This window comes from Diplotaxodon limnothrissa, linkage group LG17 (genome assembly GCF_057381915.1).
Source record: "Diplotaxodon limnothrissa isolate DT_005_m linkage group LG17, D_limnothrissa_male_GT1.1, whole genome shotgun sequence".
Lineage (NCBI taxonomy): Eukaryota > Metazoa > Chordata > Actinopteri > Cichliformes > Cichlidae > Diplotaxodon > Diplotaxodon limnothrissa.
The window spans coordinates 21,964,272-21,989,487 of record NC_140612.1 but is presented as its reverse complement, the minus strand read 5'-3'; the positions used below and the strand labels follow the sequence as shown (position 1 = coordinate 21,989,487).

Here is a 25,216-nt window from a genome sequence, read left to right as displayed (position 1 = left end):
AGGCAGAGGTTTGTGAACCTGAAGTTTTCAAGTTTAGTTTATATGTTTAAGAGATAACTGATAGTGCTTACATTTATTAAACTTTTTTTTTTTAAAGTGTTTCTTGGGTTTGTATGCTTTTTAAATCTTCCATACGATAAGGATGAAGGTGAAAGACTGTTCAGAGGCACAATCCATGTGCTGCCAGGTCTCATTTAACTGACTCCATGCATTATCCTTTACTCATCCTTTAACTCTGATAACAATATTAATGCATAATCCAAAAAATAGAGGCCATAACAAGCAGATTTATTTCATTTTAACACTTTACCACCTTAAATTTGAAGCTTTTTTCAAAGATCCTGTGATACCCTGTCTTCAGAAAACATGAAAGTAAGCAGACCTTCTCTTGCATGTGGACTTGAACAGAAAAATGGAAAACAAAAGCAGTTATTTTTGCAAGGGGTACGGCAAAAGAAGCGAAACTGTACAGATTATAAAAGCAAAAATCACGCACAAACATAACAATTTTGGCTGTTCACATGATTAGGCTGTTGTGATTCTTTTTGATTTTTTTTTTGTTGTTGCAGTAAATAAAAAAGCCGCTTAGCTAAAAACAAATAAACAAAAACAAATAAAAAAAACCCACTTTTACACACACCCTCACAGACAGTTTGCAAAAGAATAAAACTAAATGGTACCATGTCAGTCCATTAAAAAGAAACATTTCATGTTGGATATGCAAAGCCTCTGCCTAAAGCCTGCACACAAACAAACAAACCTAAACAAACTAAATGAAATTATTCAGCTGTGAGTCACAAGCACAGTATCATCAGCATAGAAACACATACTGCTGCTAACTGTAGAGAAAAAACTACATTTGGCCACGATACAAGGGAAAAAAACCTGCTGCTTTCTGGGTTTATATAACTCCTCGTACCCCGAATTCACTGTCCTTTGTTCCTCCATTGAGACCCCTGATTGGTCAGTGGTGTGTACCGTAGAGTAGAGTTGGACGATATAAGATTTTTTCATATCACGATATGTTTTTTTCATTTCAGGCTATAACGATATCTATCACGATATAAGCCAAATAACTATATTTGTAAGATTTAAATGTGCCGTTGCTCACAAGAAAAATGTGAAATAATCAGCAGCTTGTTTTTATTTAAATATTGGCACTTGTGCTTTACGTAACAAGTCACGTGACGTGACGCTGCGGCTGTGATTGGTTCGGCTCTGCGCTACTTAATTTGGATTGGCTGGGTTTATTTTGGGGTTTTTTTTTTAGAGGACAAGAGCAGCGAGGTCTATCGCGATAGTTTAATTTTTCTATCAAGAAAAAGTTATATCGCGATACATATCGTTATCGTTCTATCGCCCAGCTCTACCGTAGAGGTTTTCCCATTTTATTCAAACTTAATCTTGTATACTTTAGGATGAAATTCACCCCACATCCACAGTTTCCAGACTTCAGAAAGTGGTCAGAAAAGGTGCCCAAAGCAGCTGCACTTCCAAAAAAGAGCAGAGTACCAAAAAGGACATATTTGGGAATGCCTCATTTTCATGCTCATTCTTCAAAAAAATCCCAAAATCTGAAGCCTTTATTTCTTGTGCGGCACGTTTTTCCTTCAGTCCTTACATGATGAAATTAAAATTTGTGGCACATTGAAGCCAAATACAGAAACAACAAGGTCCGAGGAGTACACCAACGTACATCCCAGGTACAATTAAAAAAATAACTCTGATTTCACACAACTTTCATCTGTAATCACATCGCGCCATTTCACATCTCTCCTCGCAATCTTTTTTGAGATGCCAAGCAGAAGTACGCCATGTAGGTGTAGTAGATATCAACACTTTAGTTTCCACCACTCCGGGTGTACGTTAACACTTTCCTCACCCCTCCAGACGTCCCATAACTCCTCCCCCTTTAGTCCTTCCTTTGGATCCACCGACCAATCCCCTCACCCCTGCCAAATACTTCAGTCATTACATGATTAAACATTCAGTGGAGTCCGTGAGCTCGCCATCCTTTGAGTCCTTGTGTTGAAAACAAAATCCTGTATTTTAGCATCCATAAGCTCCTCCCCCCGAACCCTCCTCGAGGTCTGGCGTCAAAGGTCGGTGACCTTATTCTCTAGGGCGGCAGCGACCTGTTGAAGGCGAAGGGTGAGCTGTTTGTTCTGGGCTGCTGGGTCCTCGTCCAGCGACTGGATTATCTGAAAGGAAAAAAAATTTAAACTGAAGCATATTTACGTCAATATGTGTAAAAGGTTTTATAGTTAATACAAAAAAATCCTCTGAGTAACTATAACCAGACGGAAAATCTTTCTTGTGCCGCCATCTAGTGGCTGTTTTATCCCAGCATTAAAAAAAAAAATGCAACGCTATATTAGAGGCAGATATATTAGATTTACTGGTTTACGCCTAAACTTAAAATTGAAAGCACTCTGTGGTACTCTCTTCGAACAGAAATCGAACAGAAAAAACAATATTTGGCAAATATGAGAGAAAAATCTGTTGCTTTTTAGGCTTATTAAACTTAATGCATCTTGATCACTCACTGAAGTTTTTACCAACACTGGAAAAGTTTGTTATGAAAATAGTCGATATCAGTCCAGTGAAATAATAATCTGGATTTCTGTACAACTTATTTTAAGCTTAAATAACAATGATAACAGCTCTCTTCCCCCTTGTAGCTCATGGATTCAGCACACACAACAGCACAAAGGTAGATAAATTGAAGACAGCAGCTCTCACCACATCGTAGTACTTGCTGGCAAACTGGTACAGTTGATTTAAGGCCACCTGGGTGTTCAGCTTGTCTGTGTGTTGCTACAAAGGAGAGAGTATGAGCACAGTTCAGACAGGTGCTGCATCTACTTTCAAGTCTTAAGAAACATTTTTGAAGCTTTGCACACTTTTGATACTCAGAGGTTAATTAAAATAAAAATAAATGGATCCAAGTCTTAACTGGATGGAGCTGCTCAGGATTCAACCAATGTTGAATGTGTAGTTTAGCAAATAGTTAAAATTGACTTGCTGCATTTTATATTCCATACTGATGCTCTACACCGAAAGCCACTTCATTAGGTACACCTGTTCAACTGCTTATTAAGGCAAGTCTCTAAATCAGCCAATCACATGGGAGTATCTCAGAGCCTGTAGGCATGTGGATGTGGTCAAGATGAACTGCTGAAGTTCAAGCTGATTATCAGAATGAGGAAGGTGATTGAAGTGACTTTGAACATAGCCAGAAGAGTCTGAATATTTCAGAAATTAATGATCTGATAGGACTTTGTCACACAATCATCTCTAGAGTTCACAGAAAAATAGTCAGAAAAAGAGAAAATGTCCAGGAAGCGGCAGTTCTCTGCCCGTTGAGGTCAGAGGAGAATCACCAGAAGCCTTCCAGCTGATAGGAAGACAACAGTGACTCAAACAACCACTCGTTACAACCACAGTGTGCAGAAAAGCATCTCTTAACATGTTAATCCTTAAAGCAGATGGGCTACAGCAGCAGAAGACTACACCGGGTGGTGCCGCTCCTCTTGGTAAAGAACAGGAAGCTGAAGCAGCCGACAAATCTGCAGCGGCTGTGCGATGCCATTGTGTCAATGTAGACGAGTATCTCTGAGGAAGGTTTGCAGCACCTTGTCGAATCTGTGCCACAACGAATTAATGCAGATTGAAGGCAAATAGAAGATTCAACCCAGGACTGTCAAGGTATACTGTATAATCTTGTATAATCTTCACCTGTTAGTTACTATAAGTAGTAACTACTTGCACATGCACTGCAGAGGGATGAAACATGCAACAAAGCACAAACAGAGGTGGGTTCATACCCTGGACACCTCAGCGAGGTGCGTGTTCATGTCCTGGTCACTGACTGGAACCATCTGCCTGATGCCCCTGTAGTAACTGTGGAAAGAGAAACAGTCAAAACAAACTATCAGGTGGTTTCTGTGAGTTCAATCACGCAGTGGATCATCAGACGGCTGTCCTGATTAACCATTGAGGGTAATTGAACCCCGTAAAACATCACCTTCAGGATGTTTTACGGGGTTTTTCAAACAGCCTCCAAGCTCAGCAGCCGTGATTTCACCAAATATTAGAAAATCCAAAAGGACTGAAGCAAACATCTGTCAAACCACACCGACAAGAGCCATCAGTACAAAAGAAATGGTTAGTGATGCATGAAAAGACATTTGAGAGCTCACATTTTTACATTCAAACACACTGCCATTTTTTTAAATTTCACTCTGCTGTTCAGCCAAAACACCATTTCATATACACACACGTTTCCTCTCTGAGGATATTTAGAAGTTTAAACTCACTCGTCGACCATCTTCTTGTACGTGGAAATCTCTTTTGCATAGAGTAGCTTGTTGCTGGGAGACTCCTGCAGCCAGAGAGAGAAAATAGATGAGCATGTTTGTATGAACACGACAAAAAAAAAAAAAAGGTGGTAAATCTGCCTCCTCGTCATCAAAAAGTGTGAAAATGTAGCTTTCAGTTCAAGAAAAACACTCAAATAACAGAAGATTTCCCTCTACCTCTCAAAACGTTCCTGTCACAATGTCAGTGTGCACAGAAAGCAGGTTTTTGTAAATACCAACCAAAAACTACACTGCACTTAAAATGCCACCTCTGGCTGTAAACACAGAAGTGTTAACGAGGGGCAGCCAATCAGAAGAAAGCTAGTTAAAAAGGAAAGTGGCTTTAAAAGTCTAAACAGTCTTTACTGCGATTACAAGACAGAGAGCTGACTTTCACTTCAGCGTCCTCTCTGTTGTTGATTTGACAACCATAAATTGCCTGAAAGAATCTCTGGTTGCTTCAGCAATCACAGAAATCCACCGAGCATAACCAAATATCTACTTTAATACATTTTAAATGACGGCAAAAAGTGGACATCATCTGACTCTCTGGGGCTCTGAGGTTCTTCTCTTGTGTCCAAAACAGAAATTTACTGAGCTGATAAATAAATGGATCGCATATTTGGTTTAAAATAGCAGGAAATTGCTGAAATCAGAGAAATTGCAGCGGGTAGTTGTGGTTGTAATTGAAAAATGGCCCAGATCGCTTCTCTCTCAGAGACATTCACAGGGTTCCAAACATGGCGCTCTTTGAACGGACTGATTCTCACTCTGCTCAGCTTGTGCTCCGTCTTGGTGCAGGCGTCCATGAAGGTCTGTGCGATGACGTGCAGCGAAGCATCCACCACCTCCGTCACGTGGACGTCGAAGATGAAGTGAGGGTTCCTCAGGATGTTCACCCAGAACCGCATAGGCAGGCTGAGGACACACAAAGACATCTGCTGCTTAAAGTCACGACTCTGGAATATTTTTCTTATTTGTTGTTGACCTGTTCGTGGCAATCATATTTCATTTCGGTTGTTTTGGATGTCAGTACTGTAATTTTGTTCGTCTTTAGTTTTGGATGTCTATTGCCATTTTGTGTCTCTTTTTAAGAATTTTGTGGTCAGTTTATTTGTCTTTAAGTTGGTTTTGACCTGTTCGTAGATGATACAAGTCTTATTTGGGTATTTTTGTGTCTCTTTGTGGTCCTTTGGTCCTCTGTTTTCTTGAGTCCTTCTGGATGTGTTTGTGGTTAGTATGTGTTTTACTTTGGTTATTTTGGATTTCATGAAGGTAATTTTACTTTACATTGTTTTGGATCTCTGGAACCAATTCATGTTTCATTTAATACGTTAGTTTCTCTCTGTGTTTATCTTCAAACTTTTGTGTTTAATTTTAGTCATTTTGCATCTTTTTGTGGCCGTTCTTTATCTTTAAAGTGAGCATTTGGTTCCATTTTTGTGGTTTTTGCCACATTAGTATTTTTCTTCTTTTCGAGACCAACTTGCATCTCATTTTTGTTGGGTCATGGTTCTTTGCAGCTCTTTCCGGATCACTTTGTAAGTCCATTCAGCAATAGTTGGCCAAAAAACAAGAATTCTGTTTTTGTGATAAACCAAAAAATAAAATTTGCCAGAGTACGAGCTGAAAATGTGAAGCGATGGATCCGAAAGCTCGGCAGGTGGAGCAATGCTTACTAGAGATGGGTATCGTTTAGGTTTTATCTGATACCAGTACCAAACCGGTACTTTTGAAATGGTGCCGGTGCTTAAACGGTGCTCGAACCGGTGCTCGAACCAGTGCTTAAAGAATGGAGAACACACACTTTGTCCAAAAACTTCTCATGTTTAGCTGTTTTCCACTTTTTCTTTGGTCATTTCAGCCTTTTTGGCCAGGGTGAAGGGAGTATCTGCCATCAAACAAGAAGACAGCCGCATGTAGCTATGATGATGTTTGCTAGTTCACCTTACATGCATTAATGTAATAACGTGGTCAGCTTACTCAATGTAAACTACACATGAACAGCAATAAGCTACTCACGCAGAGAAGAACGGCTGCTGCTGCCATCATCATCTGTCATCATTTCTGCTACACTGGCAGGGCTAGGGGCCAAGACTGTACTCTTTGGGTTCTTGGGGGATGTTGCTAACTCCGGGTCCGATAACAGGCACCACACCCGCAGTAGATGTGCCCGGTGTGAGGTCTCGCAGCAAGCTATCAAATACGGTGCATTTCTCGGCTTTTAAAAAAACGCTATGCGTCGCCAGGTGTTGCACAGTATCAGCTTAAAGCACTTGTTGCAGGCTGCTGAGTTTGCATCTTTTGCTGTGAAGTACAGCCAGACTTTGACTTCACTTTGGGAAATTTTAATCTGTAGCTCTGCTCTAAAAGAACGTACGTGCCTGGGCCCGCCTACTACGCTTGCAAAGGTAAAATGATTGGCTAGAATTCAAAGTGTATGACATCTCAGGGGGAAAAAAAGCACCGAAATGTGCGCTGCTTTTCTCCTTTCATCCCCCCACCCTCACTGCCTCCCCAGACCATAACCCCCATCAATAATTCACCAGAACTGATAAATATTTCATTTACCAACTTGTTCAGATGTGTGTGTATGTGTGCCTCTGATGATTGACAGGCTTAGCTCAAGGCCAGTTTGAAAAAAAGGGAAAAAAAGGGAAAAAAAAAAAAGCAATCTCCCCATCTCTCTCAGTTTCTCTATCCTTCTCCGTTGTCTCTGCTCCGTCATCGTTTATCTGCCCTGATAATAGCCTGTCAATTAAATCAGGCTTTTATGTGGTCCACGGCCCGGTTTAGAAGTGACGAGGACATAATTACTCCCTCCTTTGACTGATGAAGTATCTCACACACAGACACACACACACACAGAGCAGTGAAGCAACATAATTATTTCTCTTAGCTGGTTTTCTTTGCAGGTTGTATCTCACGACAGCATGATCCACATGAAGCCGTTAGAACAGTTTCAGGCCCACAGATCACTCATTCAGACGTTTCTTGTCGCCAGCATTTAAATCTCACAGTACATGATATCATCCTAGACCCAAAACAGCGGTGTCAGACTCAAAATCTGATCAAGTGGGCCAAGTTGACAAACAAACAAACACCTCTCTAAATGTTAACCTTTCTTATGTTACCGTCAAATGAGGGAAAACAGAGGTCGGAGACTGCAGCAAGACCTAATGATGGTCCCTCTGTGCATTGAAGTCGGGAACCAGGTCTGCGACCTCTAAGTTATCGTCTTCAAAGCATCAAAATGGCAATAAACGCAAATACCGATGCAATAACACTGCTCGGCAACCTTATATAGGAATAACACCAGAATACAATCAGCTGGCAACCAGTTGAGTCGAGTTCCCTTTTGCACAGAGCTGTTTCACAGATGAATTTTAGGTTACCTGGATAGCATACTTGGTGTTTTTGGTGAGTCTTTGTACCTGTTGGTCTTCCAGATGTGCAGCGTCTCCTCGTCTACATTGTCGTGTCTCTGCGCCTGCTCGTCCAAGAAATCGAAGAAGTATTTGACGGCCGGAGGGACGACGGAACTCGAGCACAGCACGCTGCGGAAGAAATTATCCACAAACTGCTGCAAAGTGCCCTGTAACACAAAGACACACAGTGTTTTAAATGTATCTATTTAATATAGAAAAAAGGACCCTTCAGATTAAAAACATCTAAAAATTTAAATAAGAGTGTCCTGACAGTGCAATCAACAGAATTGCATCTGCTAATAACAAATACAAGCAGAAAAAACCCACAAATTAAGAAATATGAGAACTTCGTCATGTCTGCGAGTTTCAGCAGCAGAAACTCGCAGACATGACGGAAACATCTGCAGTGAAACTGCACAGCTGTACCTTAACAGACAGAAGCCTCGTCAGGTAGATCTCTGTGATTGCTTTGGTCATCGCTTTGTCCTTCATGCTGCCTCGCTTCGACTTCACCTCGTCAATTTCATCTGGCTGTCTCACCAGGTGGAAAGTGTTATCGTCCTCCAGCAGGGCATTTTCTGCAGGTGAGACAGGACTGCATGAAGTTGATGTGTTTTTTTCACTCATGTGCATTTAAAAGTTGCAGAAAAAGTGTGTGTGTGTTTGTGTGTGTGTGTGTGTGTGTGTGTGTGTGCGCGTGTGTGTGTGGACGTACTCTCTTCATGGCTGTCTTGGTGCTGGTGGAAAGACTGTGTGTGCAAAACTCTGGACAGCACCAACGTGGCGTTGTCTCGAACCTGTAAGACAGGAAATCGGTTAGAAATTGAGGGAAGTGATGATTTTCTGTCTCACTGCAGCGTTCTCAATAAACAAATTTTCCTTAAATGTCAGAAGGGAGAGTGGACTGGACTGGCGTTTTAATTCCTGCTGGTCTTCGTGCAGCACGAGTCTCGAGAGGCTCGCCATTTCTCTACGCTTCCACTTGTTGGTGATTTTGGTGCAGAAGTAAAGAGCTCAGCTCAACACAGAGAAACAGACATGATTAAAAACACCCAGAGAGCGCAGAGGGAACACCGACTTGCTCAGGACCCCAACATTCCTATGGAAGAGGTGAGGGTGTACTTAGTTTTTCACATGACTTTAGTTTACATGTGAAAAAGAAAATCAATAACTGCACTGGTGCTGAACGGCACTAATCTACATTAAAATTGCTGTGCAAAAACATTTTGACCAAAATAAAAACAGACAAGTCCAAGAAGGAAACAACAAAGGTAAATAAAATAGATACATTTAGGATAGATGAGGAAAAGTTAATTGATTGCATGTTCTCTCCTTCCACAGTCCACATGTGCATTAAAGTAACTGGTGATTCTACACTGTGCTGAACGTGAGTGTGAATGGTTGTGTTTCTCTGAGTTAGCCCTGGCGACCTATCCACGATGTAACCTGACTCTCACCCAGTGAAAGCTGAGTTGGGCTCCAGCCCCACCGGATAAGCGCTTAAGAAACAGATGGATAAAACACGATAAAAGGTTAACGTCTGAACTGATTTAGGAGAAGATCCTTTTTCTGTGAGTCTCGTCTGCAGGCGTCCTGCATTGGATGGGCAGTAACACACTAATAATATTATTCATCTAATAATATAAAAAAATGTTTTTTTAAATGATGCCACATTAACACTTTTACCCAGGATTACCAAAGCATTCATGACCTCTGAGGAATGTTAATTGATTGGCTGAGGATCTAAATCTCTTTTATGCCCGTTTTGATAGGGAGAACACCGACCCTGTCCTGTCCCCTCTCCCCTCAACCGATCCTGCTCCAGTCCTGAGCACTCATGAGCTGAGGCGTGTGTTCCGGAGCATTAACACCAGGAAAGCGGCCGGGCCAGATGGAGTGCTGGGCCGGGTGCTAAAAGACTGTGCTGCGGACCTGGCGGACGTCTTCACCTCTATATATAACACCTCGTTGTCCTGTTCACTGGTACCATCCTGTTTCAAAGCAGCAACCATCGTTCCCATCCCAAAACAGTCAAATGTCACATGTCTGAACGATTTCAGACCTGTGGCACTCACCCCCATTCCCGCCAAATGCCTGGAGAGACTGGTCATTAAACACATCAGAGCTGCTTTTCCACCATCCCTGGACTCGCACCAGTTTGCATACAGGGAGAACCGGTCAACCGAGGATGCGATCGCCACAGTGCTGCACACATTACTGAAGCACTTGGAACACAGGAACACCTATGCACGGCTCCTCTTTGTAGACTACAGCTCGGCTTTTAATACCATCCGGCCATACAAACTCCGTCCCAAACTCCACCAACTGGGACTTAACTCCTCTCTGTGCAACTGGATTGTGGACTTCCTCACTAACCGTAGACAGAGTGTCAGAGTGGGTAAGAACACCTCTTCCACCCTTGTGGTCAACACCGGTGCCCCTCAGGGGTGTGTTCTGAGCCCTCTGCTATACACTCTCTTCACCCATGACTGTATTTCCTCCTGCGCGTCCAATCTCATTGTTAAGTTTGCAGATGACACTACAGTGCTCGGACTTATATCCAACAATGATGAGACAAACTATAGGACAGAGGTGCAACAACTAGAGTCATGGTGCCACGACAATAACTTGGTCTTAAACACCAAAAAGACCAAGGAGATCATTGTAGATTTCCGGAAGAGGGGTCATAACAACCATCTGCCTCTCTTCATTGGCAGTGAGGCGGTGGAGAGGGTGAGTAGTTTTAAATTCTTGGGGGTAACTGTGACCGAGGACCTGTCCTGGGGCAACCATATCACCTCAGTTGCACGGAAGGCCCAACAGCGCCTCTACTACCTGAGGAGACTGCGGAGCGCACACATTCCCAGATCTCTGATGTTGAACTTCTACAACTGTGCCATCAGCAGCGTTCTGACGTATGGATTTCTAGTGTGGTTCCCCAGCTGCACCAAGGCCGATCAGCAAGCACTCCAGCGGGTGGTGAAAGAAGCTGGCAGAATTATTGGAACAAGTCTGCCAGAGATCAGTAATATCTTCCCCACTCGCTGTCTGAGGAGGGTGCACAGTATCCTGCGGGACCAACATCACCCTGCGCGCCACCTTTTCCATCTGCTGCCCTCAGGGAGAAGGTACAGGTCTATACAGGCCAGAACATCCAGACTGGCCAACAGCCTGTATCCACAGGCTGTGAGGCTCCTGAACTCTCTGCCCCCCTCTCACGGACAATAACCATATCCAACTTCTTAATAGCAATGAACTGGTCTGCATTGGTGCATCATATCTTTATTCTCTTCCCCCTCCTGCCCCCCCCCCCCCCCCTCTTTCTTAAATAAATAACTATCATATCTGATATCATATCTCACAGTACAATAATATTGAATGGGTTGCATTGTTGTATTTTGTCATGTTTCTCAGGTCTTTGTCTGAATTTCTACGAACATTATTGCTAAGGATTGTCTTATTGCATTGGAGTCACACTGGGTTAAATATGTACACTTGGGTTTTAAGGGGTATTTATTATTTTCTTCTTTTTTTGGGTTGTATGGAAGCCCCAAACGCAATTTCATTGTTCTTGACAATGACAATAAATAAATACTATACTATACTATACTATACTCAGTGCATGTGATGAGTGTAAATCTTCATCTTGATGAGTAAAGACTTCAGTTCAGGGATTTCTGGGACAGTTTTCTCTTATTTGACGGCCTCATGAGACAAACAGGTAATTCTTGAGTGATGTTGGACTTTTTAAACCGCTCCACTGCATGTAGGACAGTTTCAGTCCACGGAGATGCATTTAACCTTGTTTGTACAGGATCACAGCAGCAGCGGTGGGAGGTGTGGCATCGCTGTGCTTGCTTGCAATTGACCTCATCTTTAACAAACAGCAGTTTAACCATCAGGAAATGACAGGAAGTGTTTGGTAATAAGACACTCAGCAGGATGAAGGAAAAGGGGAAACGACACAGGGCAGAAATAGGCATGTGCAGCAGGTGGAACTCACGTTGTAATGAGCCAGTGTGTTGAGTCTCTTCCAGCGTCCTTCCTTCTGGGATGTGAGGTCGAGGTCAGAAAGGATCTGACCCGTGGAGCCGGGACGCCACTCTGCAGGGACAAGCAGAAGGAAATTAACATGTAATTTAGCACAAAAGTGATGGTGTGCCAACCTGATCCATGTGTGTGAATCATTGTAGGTACAGTGGGATATGCTCCTACCATCACTCCTCTCAACACTTATTGTGTTCAATAGGTTGCCCAGTATTGGATATTTCTGATACGGGATGGGATAGGTCCAAAGTACCTGGGCTTAAATCTACACCTTGCGGATGATTCAGATGGTTTCTTACACACAGCTAAGAAAAAGGAAGTTATGCCCATAAAAATCTTGATTGGATGATCCATCAGTCAGACTGATCGACAAACCAAAGTGACCACAGGGCAGCCTGGCCGTGATAGATTCCCATGTTAGCAACATAAGACTAAATACTCCACAGAGAAAGAGGCAGACTGATGCCAGTTTATCTTGTTACCTTGGAAATGGTCACTTTGAAAATGGCTTTGGTCTCACAATCAGTTGTCGTCTTCAAAGCAACGTTGGCGCACCAAGATGGCGATAAAGTGGTATCAAGACTGAGGCAGCCTGCTAACAGTCTGCTATGGGTTTGTGAATGAATGCACTCAAATCGGCAATTACATGCAGTTGATTGATTTTTTGATTGAATCTTTATTTTGAACATGTTGAAAAAGTATAAAAAAAAAAAAAAATAGAATTAAAAGAGACAAATGAACAAAGCAAACAAAAGGAAAACGAGCAACCACAACTCCAAATAACGTCCATGTTCAAAAAGGAGCAGGAAGAAGCATAAGCTTATTTAATCCCACCCCTTTTCCACTATCTAGTATCAATAGATTACAGAAATACCTCCTTGTAATTACATTATATGTTATGTGTAATTTTTTATTTTTTATTTTTATTTTTTTAATATATACACATATATGTTTCTATCTATCCATACCTACGTATATACACACATACGCACATATACACATTTTCCACCCACCCAGTTCATTTGTGATAATAGAGTTATTTATTGTGATAAACAATCGTGGCTCAAGAGTTGGGAGTTCGCCTTGTAATCGGAAGGTTGCCGGTTCGAGCCCCGGCTTGGACAGTCTCGGTCGTTGTGTCCTTGGGCAAGACACTTCACCCGCTGTCCAGCAGCCTCGCCTCTGTCAGTGCGCCCCAGGGTGGCTGTGGCTACAATGTAGCTGCCATCACCAGTGTGTGAATGTGTGCGTGAATGGGTGGATGACTGGATATGTAAAGCGCTTTGGGGTCCTTAAGGACTAGTAAAGCGCTATATAAATACAGGCCATTTATTTTTACCATAAACTGGCACTTTTAACTAAAACGTTCAGAGTCAAATTATTCTACAAATAGTCACGGTGACGAAGAATGGCCATCCAACTACAAAATGACACAGGCAACCAGTCCAGTTCCCTTTTGCAAAGAGACGTGTCCCAGACGAGTTGTGCTCATAGACCGATTCAGATAGTTTGCAACATGTCGGCAACCTGGATGGGTGAGGGTGAGGCACACTTAACCGCCAATCACCAGAATTACTTGTAATCGCTCGCTAACAGCAAAAAATTAAAAAAACAGCAACAAAAACACCCAAAACTTTAATCAACAGAAAGTAGAAGGCCCAAACACTAATGTACTAAGAACTAATGAAATCAAAGACCCGCTGAGTCGGTACAATCTTAATTCAGACATTTTTGTAAACATATTCAGGTTGCCTGTCAGCAGCAAACAAGCAATAAACAACAGAGTCCACAACCGACCCATTTGGCTCCCAAATGACCTTTTGAAAAGCCCACAGCGTCATCAATTACCTGACAGCAAAACAATCAATAAAAGCAGAATGCAGCGCCCATCAGGCCGACCCAATCTAGCACCAGCTTAGGAACAAGTCAGCGATAGTTAACATGTGGTTAGGCGACTTTTGCCATCTTTGAAAAGTTTGTGGATGAAAAACTCTGGCAGGTACTCACATTCAGAAAAGCACTTAGCAGGAGATCAAATGATTATCATCAGTCTGTCATCACACCTCTATAGCAGCAGCATTACAACCTACTAAAGTCCGGGGAGAAGAAAATGGATTCTGTTTTGAATCTTGTGAGATTCCAGCTGTTTGCCGGATAAAAACTCTGCTGCAGTGGATGGAAATGCAGCCGTAGAAAGGACACATGCTGCTGAATATTACATCTTAAAACTTCCTGTTTGAAGTGGTGAATTATTCCTGTACTTTCATACCCAGCAATAACTGTTTGAAAGTTTACACGGCACACACTAGAATGGCTGTTATATGTGATTCAGCTGCAGTGGGAATTCTCTGTGGGATTAATTAAATTCTCTGTCTCAGGATGCTATGGGGTATTTAAGGTCAACCCTGAAATCCAGCTAATCCTTATTCACAGCACGTCTCACTTCCCTTATAGAAGCCTTGTAGTCTTTTAGTGGCCTGACAGACCTGTTTAAACATCACTGCAGCTTCATGCTTAATCTTTACAATCAAGTTAAAACATCTGGGTGTGTGGTATCTGGAGGGAGGGACTATTAAAGGGAAAGAAACACTTTTTTCCAAAACCTACATCTGTGTGAGGCTAATCTGATGTAGAGGATGACCTGTTTTCTCCTTGCAGTACTTAAACTGTCAGTGAAATGCAAACGTGAATCATTAACTGGCGATGAGTCGTTCACATTCTTTACAGAATTCTTTTATTTCTGCCACATTAGAGGGTTTTCCAGCATGAACGGCCTGCTGGACTAACATAGATTAGACCCTTTAAATTTTATTTATTTTTTAACCATTCAGAGATGCTCTTGCTGGTATGTTTCAGATCATAGCTCAGCAGGCCACAAACTGATGGCCAGAGATTCTCCTTCAGGATTTTCTGGTAGAGAGCAGGATTCATGTTTCCATCAACTACGGCAAGTCGTCCTGAAGCAGTGAAGAAGCCCCAGACCATCACACTACCACCACCATGTTTAGCTGCTGGTATGATGTTCTTTTTATGAAATGCTGTATTAGGTTTAATCCAACTCAAATTTCATAAAGAAAGTTCAGCTTTTGTCTCGCCAATCCACAAAGTTTTTCCCCCCAAACTTTTGGGGATCATCCAGATGTTTTTTGGTAAATATGAGACGAGCCTTTCTGTTCTTTTTGGTCAGCAGTGCTTTTCTCCTTGAACTCTCCCATTGTTGCCATTTTGCACAGTTTCTTTCTTATTGTTGAATCCTGAACTCTGACCTTAACTGAGAGGCCTGCAGTTCTTTAGATGTTGTTCTGGGTTCATTTGTGACTTCTTGGATGAGTCATGGATGAGCTCTTGGAGTAATTTTGGTCGGCCAGTCACTCCCGGGACTTTTCTTCATTTGTGGATAATGGTGCCGTGGATAGACTTTCCCATCAGTTTCTTAACATTGTGGCATGATCATGTCACTTTTTGTTATGTTTTAGTCTACTTCACCTTGTAAAACAGGTTCTAGTTTAGTGATTACTGGATTCACTCATAGTAATCTGATCTGTAGACTGACAGCTGTTCGAGGTGTGCAGCTCAGGAAAGGACACACGTGAGGAAAACAGGACTTATTTAGGTGACATTATAGTTTTAAGGTCTATCTAAAGGTCAAAAAAGCTAAATATTCTTTATATACTCCACCCCCACCACCACAAATATTGTTGTAACCCGGGAGTTTAAGATGCTGAACGCTGGGTGTAATAATCAATAATTTGTATTTTTCCTAGCTGCTTAATGATTGTTTTTGTTTCTTACCCAGTGCAACGCTCTCCACCTTTGGTCTCTGAGAATACGGCAGATTTCTGTACACCTGATCGATGATCTTCTCTTTCACCTGCAGAGCACAAAATTACAAATTCACCTGCCATAATGTCAACTCAAAACACAGACAATGATATCTCATTCACATTTATTAGCTGCAGAATATCGACAGACAGAAGTTTTGCAACTACCTCAAACTATTCTAGACATTCGATCAGTTTTAAGGACAAAGTGCAGGGTGGCAGGGAAAGATACGGCAAAGCTTCTCTTCGTTTTTAAACTCAGCCAGAGATCAAACAGTCCTGACGACAACGACCAAAAAAAAATTTAACTCTGAAAATAGAAGAAGATTCTCACCTGGGAGATTGTGTCACAGTTCAACACCTTCACCGGAGTCACATCTGGTCCCTCCCCATGCACCAACACCTGCAAAGTCTGACAGCACAAACACACCGGGAAGATGCAAGAAGGTAAAAGTGGAGCCACAGTGAAGGCTTGTTTTCATTATGCAACCAACGACCCAAAGCATGACTCATTCTGGAGCTGGGGGTCCGCTCTGATGGACAACTGACACACCTCCCTCTCCCTGGCTGCTGCTGCTATCAAACCGGTGAGATACATAATCTCTCCAACTTAACGTGTGTGTGAAGGAAGACTGCACACTGCGGTGCTTTTGTTCATACTGACCAGCACAGAGTACTCGACGTCATCTCCCAGCAGTCCCGTGTCGTTCAGCGTGTATTTGGCCTTCTTCATCTTGGCATCCACGGGACCCTTCTCAATCTGGTGCTTCAAGGCCTTGAACAGTTTGTACAGAGGCTCTCCTGCCGTGTCCTGAAACAGAGACATCAACGTCTTAAAAAAAAAAGAGTTAAGGTCTCATAAAAATCTAGTATCGTTCTTTTATAAATAAGCCATAACTCTCATCTGCGCTATTTACTATGGATTACCAAAGATTTCTAGTAGTAAAAACCCAGCAGTCCACTGACCCTAACATGACCATTGAATTTGTGTTTAAAATGTTTTTTGATTGATGTATACTAAGAACAATGGAAAAGTCCAATGAATCCAGTGAACATGAGAGAAAGACAATTGGCAGATTTACACAAAGTTTCTTGGAGCCAAGTCTTAATAACTGCAGATTCCAAGATGATCCGTTAAAAACAACTTTCCGGAAGTACAAGTTACACAGATGTGTCACTACTTTGCCAAGGTCTCAAAGAAGATCCAAACTGCCACTCTCGGATGATACGAAACTGGTTAGGATGCTGAGAAATAGCCCTGCTGGACAACAGCGTCACTGCCCACAGGAAAAGAGTTTTACATTACCGTGTGCTGAGAGAAAAATCTGAGCTGCCCTGAAATCGACACCTTCAAGGTCGACTGAAATTTTGTAGCTGCACACACGGATGATCTAAATGTCTTTGAGAAAAGTTTTATGTTTCGCCACAATGATGAGATGTATGTTTGAACACTGTTCCAACTGTCAAGGATGGTGGTGTAGCACCACGCTCTGGGTTGGTACACTGCACAAAGTCCAAAATCACCACTCATGCCCATGAGGAGTAGCTGTAAACTTCTGATCACAACTGTACGGGCCTTTAATTACTGATTCAATATTGACTGTTTGTGTTTGTGTGCTAGCCCTATGACAGACTGGGGAATTGACCACCCACTGACAGCTGGTAAAAGCTCCAGCATTCCCAACAACCCTGAGTTGGATAACTGGTTAAGAAAACATATCTATGTATATTTATTAATAACAAGTGTAACTGTTTACTAAAGTTAAATATCAATTTATACTGTATTTTTATTAACTGTGTTCATCATAATAGTAGAATTTAAGGTTTATTAAATATAAAAAGGAGACAAAGAAGGTTGTTTTCTCACTATTGAAATTATTAAAGTACTTATATTTTATAATTTGTCAGTTTTCTCTGACAAATTATGCCAAACTGCCCCCCCCATCCAAAAAAAAGAAAAAGAAAAAGAAAACAAAAAAACCCATTACATACAGAATGAAAGACAAACAAAAGAGTTTTGAAAAAGGACTGCAGACCCTTTTGTATTATGTGGAAGCTTTGGATCTGTCAGGGTGTCAGTCACAACAGTCGTTTCTTTATTTTAGTTGTTAGTTGCAGGTTTTTTCTGCTTTTTGAACTGCTGAACAGATCTTTTTTCTTTATGTGAATTTTCACATTTTGTTTTCTTTGTGAAAAGTGAGAGGCAGTTTGTTATTCTTTTTTTGTCTTGTGGGTTTCCTGTTGTTCAGATTTAGTATCCTGCTGTTTGAATTTGAACTCTCTGGATATGTTCAACTTTTTAGTTTGGGTCATAAATACATTCACAGCACAACTGCTGGTCTCTATGAAAACATAAAGCATGTCCGTGGTGTAAACTTTCTCTGGAGCTGAAGCATGAACTGTGTTTATTATGAGTGGGTTAAATTATAGAAACTAATGCACAGCGTATCTGCAGCTGCTGTCAGAGTAAACAGCAAAAAATCCCAAATTGGTCAAAACAAAACACACACCAAGCACAAAATACAGGTTTAAGATCTGCTTTCAGTAGGAAGGAAAGTTTATTAGAGTCAATTATAACTGAGGAACAAAGAGGAGAGGCAGAAAAAAGCAGGAAAGAGAAACAGATCGAAGAGACAAGGACATAAAAACAAATCGAAGGAAAGGAATGTGTGACACGGAGTAAGTGAAAAAGAAAATCAGTGTTACCCTGAGGAACTGATAGAGGCAGATGGACATCCAATTACAAAGCATCCTTTCCACCACTGTCTCTGACCTAGATACACAAACAGAGGGAGACATTAGATCACTTTTCCATCACTACGACATTCACAGAATAAACCACCGAGTCTCTGTCCTGTCTTCACCTCCTGAGCATGAGTTTGGGGTTTTTGTTCTGCACATGCTCGTCCATCAGCTCCAGCAGCAGCGTCCTCATGATGTCCGTGTAATACTCCAGTTTGCCGTGCAGCGCCACCGTCAACAGAGAGGCGAAATAACCCCGAGACCGGGCGTTAAAGTCTGGACGTCTCTCCAGCGTGTGGATAAACTACACATATGACAGTAAATTTAATGATAATAACTACATGAATAGAAATAGATACAAAGACAGAAAAATAAGCAGGAAAATAAAAAAAAAAACTGAGCTGGAAGAATAATAATAATAATAATAATGGATTGGATTTATATAGCGCTTTTCAAGGCACCCAAAGCGCTTTACAATGCCACTATTCATTCACTCTCACATTCACACACTGGTGGAGGCAAGCTACAATTGTAGCCACAGCTGCCCTGGGGCAGACTGACAGAAGCGAGGCTGCCATATCGCGCCATCGGCCCCTCTGGCCAACACCAGTAGGCGGTAGGGTAAAGTGTCTTGCCCAAGGACACAACGACCAGGACAGAGAGCCCGGGGATCGAACCGGCGACCTTCCGGTTACAGATACGCTTCCCAACCCCCTGAGCCACGGTCGCCCATAAGAGAAAGAGGAAAATCCACTTCAAATCTTCAAACTCACATTTATGAGAAACGTTTTGCTGTTCAGCAGGTTGGAGAACTGGTTGAGTGCCTGAGCCACAGTGGCCCTGCGGGCTTCTGGGATTTGTAGTTTTCCCGTGATCATGGGGTCATTGGCGCCGTCCTTGGAGGGCAGGAAGAAATTTCGGTTGGTATAGGTTTTGTAGTCCAGGAAGGGGATGCGACCTTCGCTCAGGTCACTGGTGTGGTCTTCCATTTCAATCATGAGATCTGATAGAGACAAAAAGGAAAACCCATCAGAAAATGTGTGAAAACATGTTAAAACAAGAAGTAGTGCAGGAAATTAAAGCAGAAGGAATATTCTTTTCTTAATTTCTTCTTCTGCTGTATGTATATATTCATATATACTGCGACAATAATGTTTAGATCACACATTTCCAATAATCTGTTTATGTACTGCTCTAGTTACAGAGTTCCAGGCAGCTTTTCCACTCTTGGCTCTGTATGATGTCAATAAGAGTTGATATTGCTGACATCGCAGGTCAGAAGAAAACTGGCTTAAATAGAAAGGAGCCACCACAAACTGAAGGCTTCACTGAGGGTCAGGACAAGATAAAGAAGCATTATTTTGAACTGAGGATCATGCTAAGCTACTCTAGTGAAGTCCACACACTTGACTGTTTAAGAAGGGACCAGTGCATCTTGAATTTTTTCTCTTTATTTAAAATTTATTTGATTTACATTTTCAAAAGCTTTTCATGAGGCGTTCAGAGAACTTTGGTAATGTAGGCCCATGTCTCCATGCTTTCATATCTTGTAAATATGCAGAGCATTCACTTCATTAGAATGAAATCCTAATTTCATTTTATTTGAACCTCAAGATGCAATGGCACTCATGTAGAGAGACTTTGATTTCCAGCGTTGGTGCATCAAATGCAAATGGTTTGGTCTTATTGGACACTCAAAGCATGTGACACAAATTCCAATGCATTTTTCCAGCAGTCCCAATTATAACTTCAAGGAAGCGACATCCTCAGACTACACAAATCGAGGTGGCTGCTATTTAAAATGTGTATAAAGTGGTCTTCAATTTGCTGTGGAGGACATGGCCGTGAAAATCTTTGGCTCAGAGACACGACAGGGCTTTTAAAACTATCAAAAGAACAGGGGCTTACATTTATGGGGAAACTACTGTTAAGTTTTATGACTGCTTGTTATTTGGAATTTAGAATGAGCGGATTTAATTGGATGGAGCAGAAACATACTTGGGTCCATGACTTAATTGGCTCTGCTTACCGCTGGATTCTTAGATCATGATAAATAAGGCCAGAGCTTAAGGACAAAAACAATCCTGATTATTCTCAGCTGCAGACAACTTTAGTCAGACTGTACTCACTTTTCCAGCTAAAGGAAAGGCTTTGAAAGACTGGAAGAGATCAATAAGTTAGAGGTTATAGTCATAGGAGAGAACTTGTAAGTGGTATTGTGTGTAGGAAAATTCAGGAAAATTATAGGAACATTTCATGGTAGGTAACAGTCACCCTGAGTGCTTTATGTTTGTTTTTTCGCTTTGTTATTGCACCTTTTGTCACCATGAAAATCATTAGTGCGTCTCTCCCATCTCTGATGGTAAACCAATGTGAAGACTCCCATTAATCAGCATGAGCTAATTAAGCAGCTCTCACATATAAACAAGAAAAAACAAGCTGTAACTGTAATTAAGAAGCGTAACATAAACAAATGGAATAGCCAAACTTCTTTATAGTTTCCACGATGTTCAAAATGCAGATATTTAGAAGTTAACAAACTCAAATGGCAGCAGATACGGTATGCACCAACACCACAGTGGTGTACCAAGAATGGGAAAAGATTATAGGCGTATTCACACTGGAGAAACGCCTCGCCTCTGTACGTACTGGAAGAAGACTGAGCCTCCCATGGGCTTCAAAGCTTCATCAGAGCACTCATATTTTTATGATTTTCTTGAACCAGTCCATTAATTAAAGTGTGTTTATTTGTCTCCATCTTTATAAATATGGACACCTGACTGACACCTGCTTTCAGGGCCTGCTGACCTAAACAGAGTTCCTTGTCAGGCGTCAGATGAAGCCAAAAAAGCTCCACCGAAGGCCTGAAGGGAAATATTTTGATGTTTGAGCCAAAGCGCTGCACGATCTGCTGACCTCCGCTGGCAGAGGTTCACAGAGTGCCAAAGTGGTGATGTGCTCCAATCTGTGAACCCAACGGGTGACGAGATGCAGACAAAATTCAGCTTTGTACATGGAAGTACACAGAGTTTACAGCCGGGTTCAGTCTTTAAGAGAGTCAGTGTCAATACTGTAAGTTAATTGATGAATGTCTTCTTTTAATGTTAATGCTTTTAGAATGTCCATTGCTTCTTTTAAACCTTTTAAAGCTCCACCGCCATCACTTCTTCCAGAGATAAGAACAGACTTGTACAGTTCTGAAAATGCTGAGACACTTCCATCAAAACCAAACAATAATTCATAACAGACATGTACACAGCTTCAGTGATCACTCTCGCCACAAACACCAGACCTGTGACTTCACAGCTTTCAGGTGAGGCTCAGTACCTGTGAACTCTTTCTTGCAGCGATCTCGGACACTCTCCTCCAGATTCTCCAGCTGGTGCTTCACCTTCTCGTATTCCCGTTCTGCCTGCTGACTCTTCCTCCTGTTTGTTTACAGACCCAAAAAGCAAAAGGGAGCGTGTTTATTGGCACACGCAACAATTAATTTGTCTATTTGACCTCATATTCTTCTAACCTGTAGCAGTAGACTGACACGGCGATGAACAGCAGCATCGGTATGATCACCGCCGGGATGATTATAGCCAGAGGAATGTCGTCTTTTCTTGAGTAGTAGACCGAACCCACAACCCACTCGCCGTGGCCAAATTTCACCTGGAGACAGACAACATGCTGCTGAACCTGAAAGCTCTCCTCTCTCTGTTTTATATCTTCATTGTTGTAAACATTTTCTTCCATATGAGACTCAGTGGATCTGCTTCTTAAACTCTGATGTAGTCTTGTCCTACTGAAGGCTTAACACAAACCATATTCTTTCACTGCTGAGCGTTAACATGGAAAGTAAGTGAAAAGCTTGAGATAAAAAACTCTTTTGCAAGCACGTCCTGTGCCAAGATCAGCAGGGTTAACCCAGCATGTTATTTGATATGAAGAGAACCCGCGTGGTAACATCAGACCAAAGAGCCCGGTGTGGGTTTGCTGTGAAGCAACAGTGCTGTTCTTTTACAGGATCTGAAAGACTAGCGTAAGAAGCTCTGTACTTTCCCTATGTCCTTCAGTAGCATCATTCCTGGCTGCCAAAGTGCTTAAAACGTCACATGCTCACCACCAGCTCCAGCAGGTCGTTGACTGTGTCTCTGCGCTGACGTTTAGATCTGGCTCTGGGCTGGGATGAAGGCGCCTCCAGTATCAGCTTATCATCCTGTACCGGGCCCACAGGAATGAAGAGTCACACAGGTGAACTAAACACATGCTTAGTGGAGCATCACTAAATATAATACACAGATTCTGATAAATGTTCACAGTTTTTTGGAGTCACAATAACAAAACAGTTTGTTTGGAACATATTTGATCAGCTGGTCTCTGAATGCTATTGACACCCTTTTCTCAACGAGAAGTCTGGGCTCGGGAGAGCCCGAGTGCCCTGGAGGGACTTTCCCTGCCGGATACACGATGGACGGGTGGCAGACATGGAGGATCGTGTGCCTGGCGGGACTGTCGATCGAGGACGCTGAAGATATCTACCTATTCGGAACCATGATAACAGGGTTCTTGCTGATCGGAGCTGGCTTGGCCCTGGCTTATCAGAGAATTAAGAAAGCAGAACTGGCTGTTCAAACACCCCCAAGGCTGCCAGCTGGGATTGAAACGATGGGACGAGGTGCGACTTCTCAGAATGGGCTCACTGAATGCAGCATGGTTAAGAGCTTGGAGGCGCTAACGGCTGCAGTGAAGGCTCAGAATAACACCTCTGAGCGTATATTGGATTACACCAGGGAAGAATCCACTCGGAACAATACCTCTGGGCGGAAGCTGGATTACATCGCGGATCAGTTGGCTGCAGTTGTGCGGTCTCAGAATCTGCTCTGTGAGCAAAAGAGTGAAAAGACCACGGAATTGAAGGTAAATAACATCACGCAGAAACTTGCAGGTATCCAACGGGAGATTGAGAGACCAGTGTCGGTGTCGGAGTGTTAAAAACAGCATGAAATTCTCATGAGTTGTTTGTAAAAGAAAAATCACCATTATAATGCGGATACCCCTTCGGCACCAGCTGTGGGCTCAAGGCCGGAGCTGAACAAAACACCCTGATAACGACTGTGTTGAGTCTGTTCCTTCCCATTCCCTACAAGGCCACCTGGGTTGGCTGGAAGACTGTTTACTTAGCCTGGCAGGGCGAAGGACACCGTCTCAGCTGAACTCTGGACACGCACACACATACATATACTGATACTGATAAGCACTCACTGACGCATCACCCTCCCTACCCCGGATCCAGCGCCACCTCCAACGCTTACCTCCCCTCTGATGTGGACATCGGGTCAGTTGGAGGCACAGTGGAAAGATTGCAGATCAGATGTACACACTGGAACTCTTTCCCATGTTGCTGTCTGTGTTTATTGTGCTATGGTGTGTTGATATCTGTGCATTCCTGTATTATCCTTCTGTGTTACACATTTCGATGTTTTTTTTCCTCGCTACATGGCCTGACCTGTCTCCCCAATGTGATGTTTGTGTATTGTATGTACGATTGGCAAGGTCTGTCATCTCGGTTGTGGGCAAAAGACCTGCAACTGACAAATAAAGGCTATCTCATCTCTCATCTCATTTCCCCTCTTTTTTCCTTACCTGATAATTTTGCAGCCCCTCAGATTGATCTTGGTATTCAAAAAACAAAATCTATAAACCAGCACGTTTCATTCACTTTATCAATTTAAAGTGCAAGAGAAGGGAACAGAAAGGGAGGTAGCAACAGCTGCGATTAGCACAATAATTTCTGTTGGTTTAATCGTTTTACACCCACTGCAGTCAATTAACTGCCTGTATGCTGCTTCTGTTCTCAAGTACAAGAAGAAACACTTTCATAAAAATTAAAGGGGACCTATTAGTTTCACTTATCTTCTGTACTAATGCAAAAGTCTTGAGTCATCCTTCATTTCTTAGCAAACAAATACAAATACAAGGCCAAAATTCAACTGTAGTGAGCCTGAAATTCTTTATTCTTCAACACGGCTTGAGTTTTCTAAAACCGACTGAAGTAAATGAAGTAGTCTTTAGGAATAGTTCTCCAGGCTTCTTGAAGGACATTCAAAGCTCTTCTTTGATGGTTCTGCCGTTTGTTCTGTTCCCTCTCAAGATGATTCCACACTGCTTCAACAACGCTGTGGTCTGTGGTCTGGTATGCTTTTACTGCATTAAGAGTGTGTTTGAGATCATTCTCATACTGAAGAATGGTACGTTTCCTTAAGAACGGCTTCTTGACAGCTGCCCTTCCACTGAGAACATTTCTGATGAGGCTTCAGTAAACAGCAGATGGATCATCTGAAGGTCAAGATGTTTCTCTCAGGTCCTACATCACGTGTTTGCTCATTTTTTTTTTCCTGTTTCTTAAGGACACAACTTTCAGATGTGGATCACATGCTGTAGATGGGTTTTTTTTAAGGCTCACTATCTCTTCTTTTGTCAAATATATCAAGATACACTTGACACCATCTTGAAATATGGCAGGTTTCAAGCCAATAGTTCTTTGGGAATCACTTAGTTAGTGGAAGAATATTTTATGTCTGTCGAATGGTGTCAAATTGAGAATTTTTTTAGTGATTTAACTGAAGAAATGGGAACAAATTACGTATTTTGCAACAGCCTGCTAGTAACGATTTGATTCTTTGCTAACAACATTGGTTCATCCCACGAGTTAGGTGCCTTTTTATGCTTGAGTGATTCACAGGTCAGAGTTAAGGTGCTGTGACCAACAAGCATTCGTCTGAAAATGGGCAGGTACAAGACCTGGATTGAAAGTGAGTAAAAAAAGCAG

General features: G+C 42.1%; 2 protein-coding genes across 3 annotated transcripts in view; one reads left to right on the top strand and one right to left on the bottom strand.

Moving 5' to 3' along the window:
* Nucleotides 1-1,245: 1,245 nt before the first annotated feature.
* Nucleotides 1,246-25,216, bottom strand: part of LOC146614987 (plexin-B2-like) — a 230,481-nt gene continuing 206,510 nt past the window's right edge. For both annotated transcript variants that reach the window (XM_085376813.1, XM_085376814.1), the window contains exons 26-43: nt 22,508-22,603; nt 21,920-22,056; nt 21,727-21,827; nt 19,173-19,402; nt 18,522-18,703; nt 18,364-18,430; nt 16,322-16,468; nt 15,992-16,069; nt 15,629-15,707; nt 11,793-11,893; nt 8,505-8,586; nt 8,216-8,367; nt 7,796-7,956; nt 5,132-5,279; nt 4,320-4,384; nt 3,828-3,903; nt 2,743-2,817; nt 1,246-2,201 (exon numbers count right to left, since the gene is read on the bottom strand). In XM_085376813.1, coding sequence (XP_085232939.1) covers nt 2,097-2,201; nt 2,743-2,817; nt 3,828-3,903; nt 4,320-4,384; nt 5,132-5,279; nt 7,796-7,956; nt 8,216-8,367; nt 8,505-8,586; nt 11,793-11,893; nt 15,629-15,707; nt 15,992-16,069; nt 16,322-16,468; nt 18,364-18,430; nt 18,522-18,703; nt 19,173-19,402; nt 21,727-21,827; nt 21,920-22,056; nt 22,508-22,603 — 2,082 coding nt within the window. In that variant the 3' untranslated portion in view covers nt 1,246-2,096. The remainder of the gene's footprint in view (nt 2,202-2,742; nt 2,818-3,827; nt 3,904-4,319; nt 4,385-5,131; nt 5,280-7,795; nt 7,957-8,215; nt 8,368-8,504; nt 8,587-11,792; nt 11,894-15,628; nt 15,708-15,991; nt 16,070-16,321; nt 16,469-18,363; nt 18,431-18,521; nt 18,704-19,172; nt 19,403-21,726; nt 21,828-21,919; nt 22,057-22,507; nt 22,604-25,216) is intronic.
* Nucleotides 22,623-24,649, top strand: LOC146614988 (uncharacterized). The gene is made up of 3 exons (XM_085376588.1): nt 22,623-22,663; nt 22,734-23,304; nt 24,539-24,649. Exons 1-3 carry the CDS (start codon nt 22,623-22,625, stop codon nt 24,647-24,649), a joined length of 723 nt encoding a protein of 240 aa, XP_085232714.1.

What these genes read in the sequence shown, in the direction of transcription:
- LOC146614988 (XM_085376588.1), top strand. Translation starts at nt 22,623, where the DNA reads ATGAAGAGTCACACAGGTGAACTAAACACATGCTTAGTGGA. An exon ending in CTAAACACATGCTTAGTGGA is followed by an intron (nt 22,664 to 22,733) that starts GCATCACTAAAT and finishes ATAACAAAACAG; the next exon opens with TTTGTTTGGAACATATTTGA. An exon ending in AAAAGACCACGGAATTGAAG is followed by an intron (nt 23,305 to 24,538) that starts GTAAATAACATC and finishes TTCCCTCTCAAG; the next exon opens with ATGATTCCACACTGCTTCAA.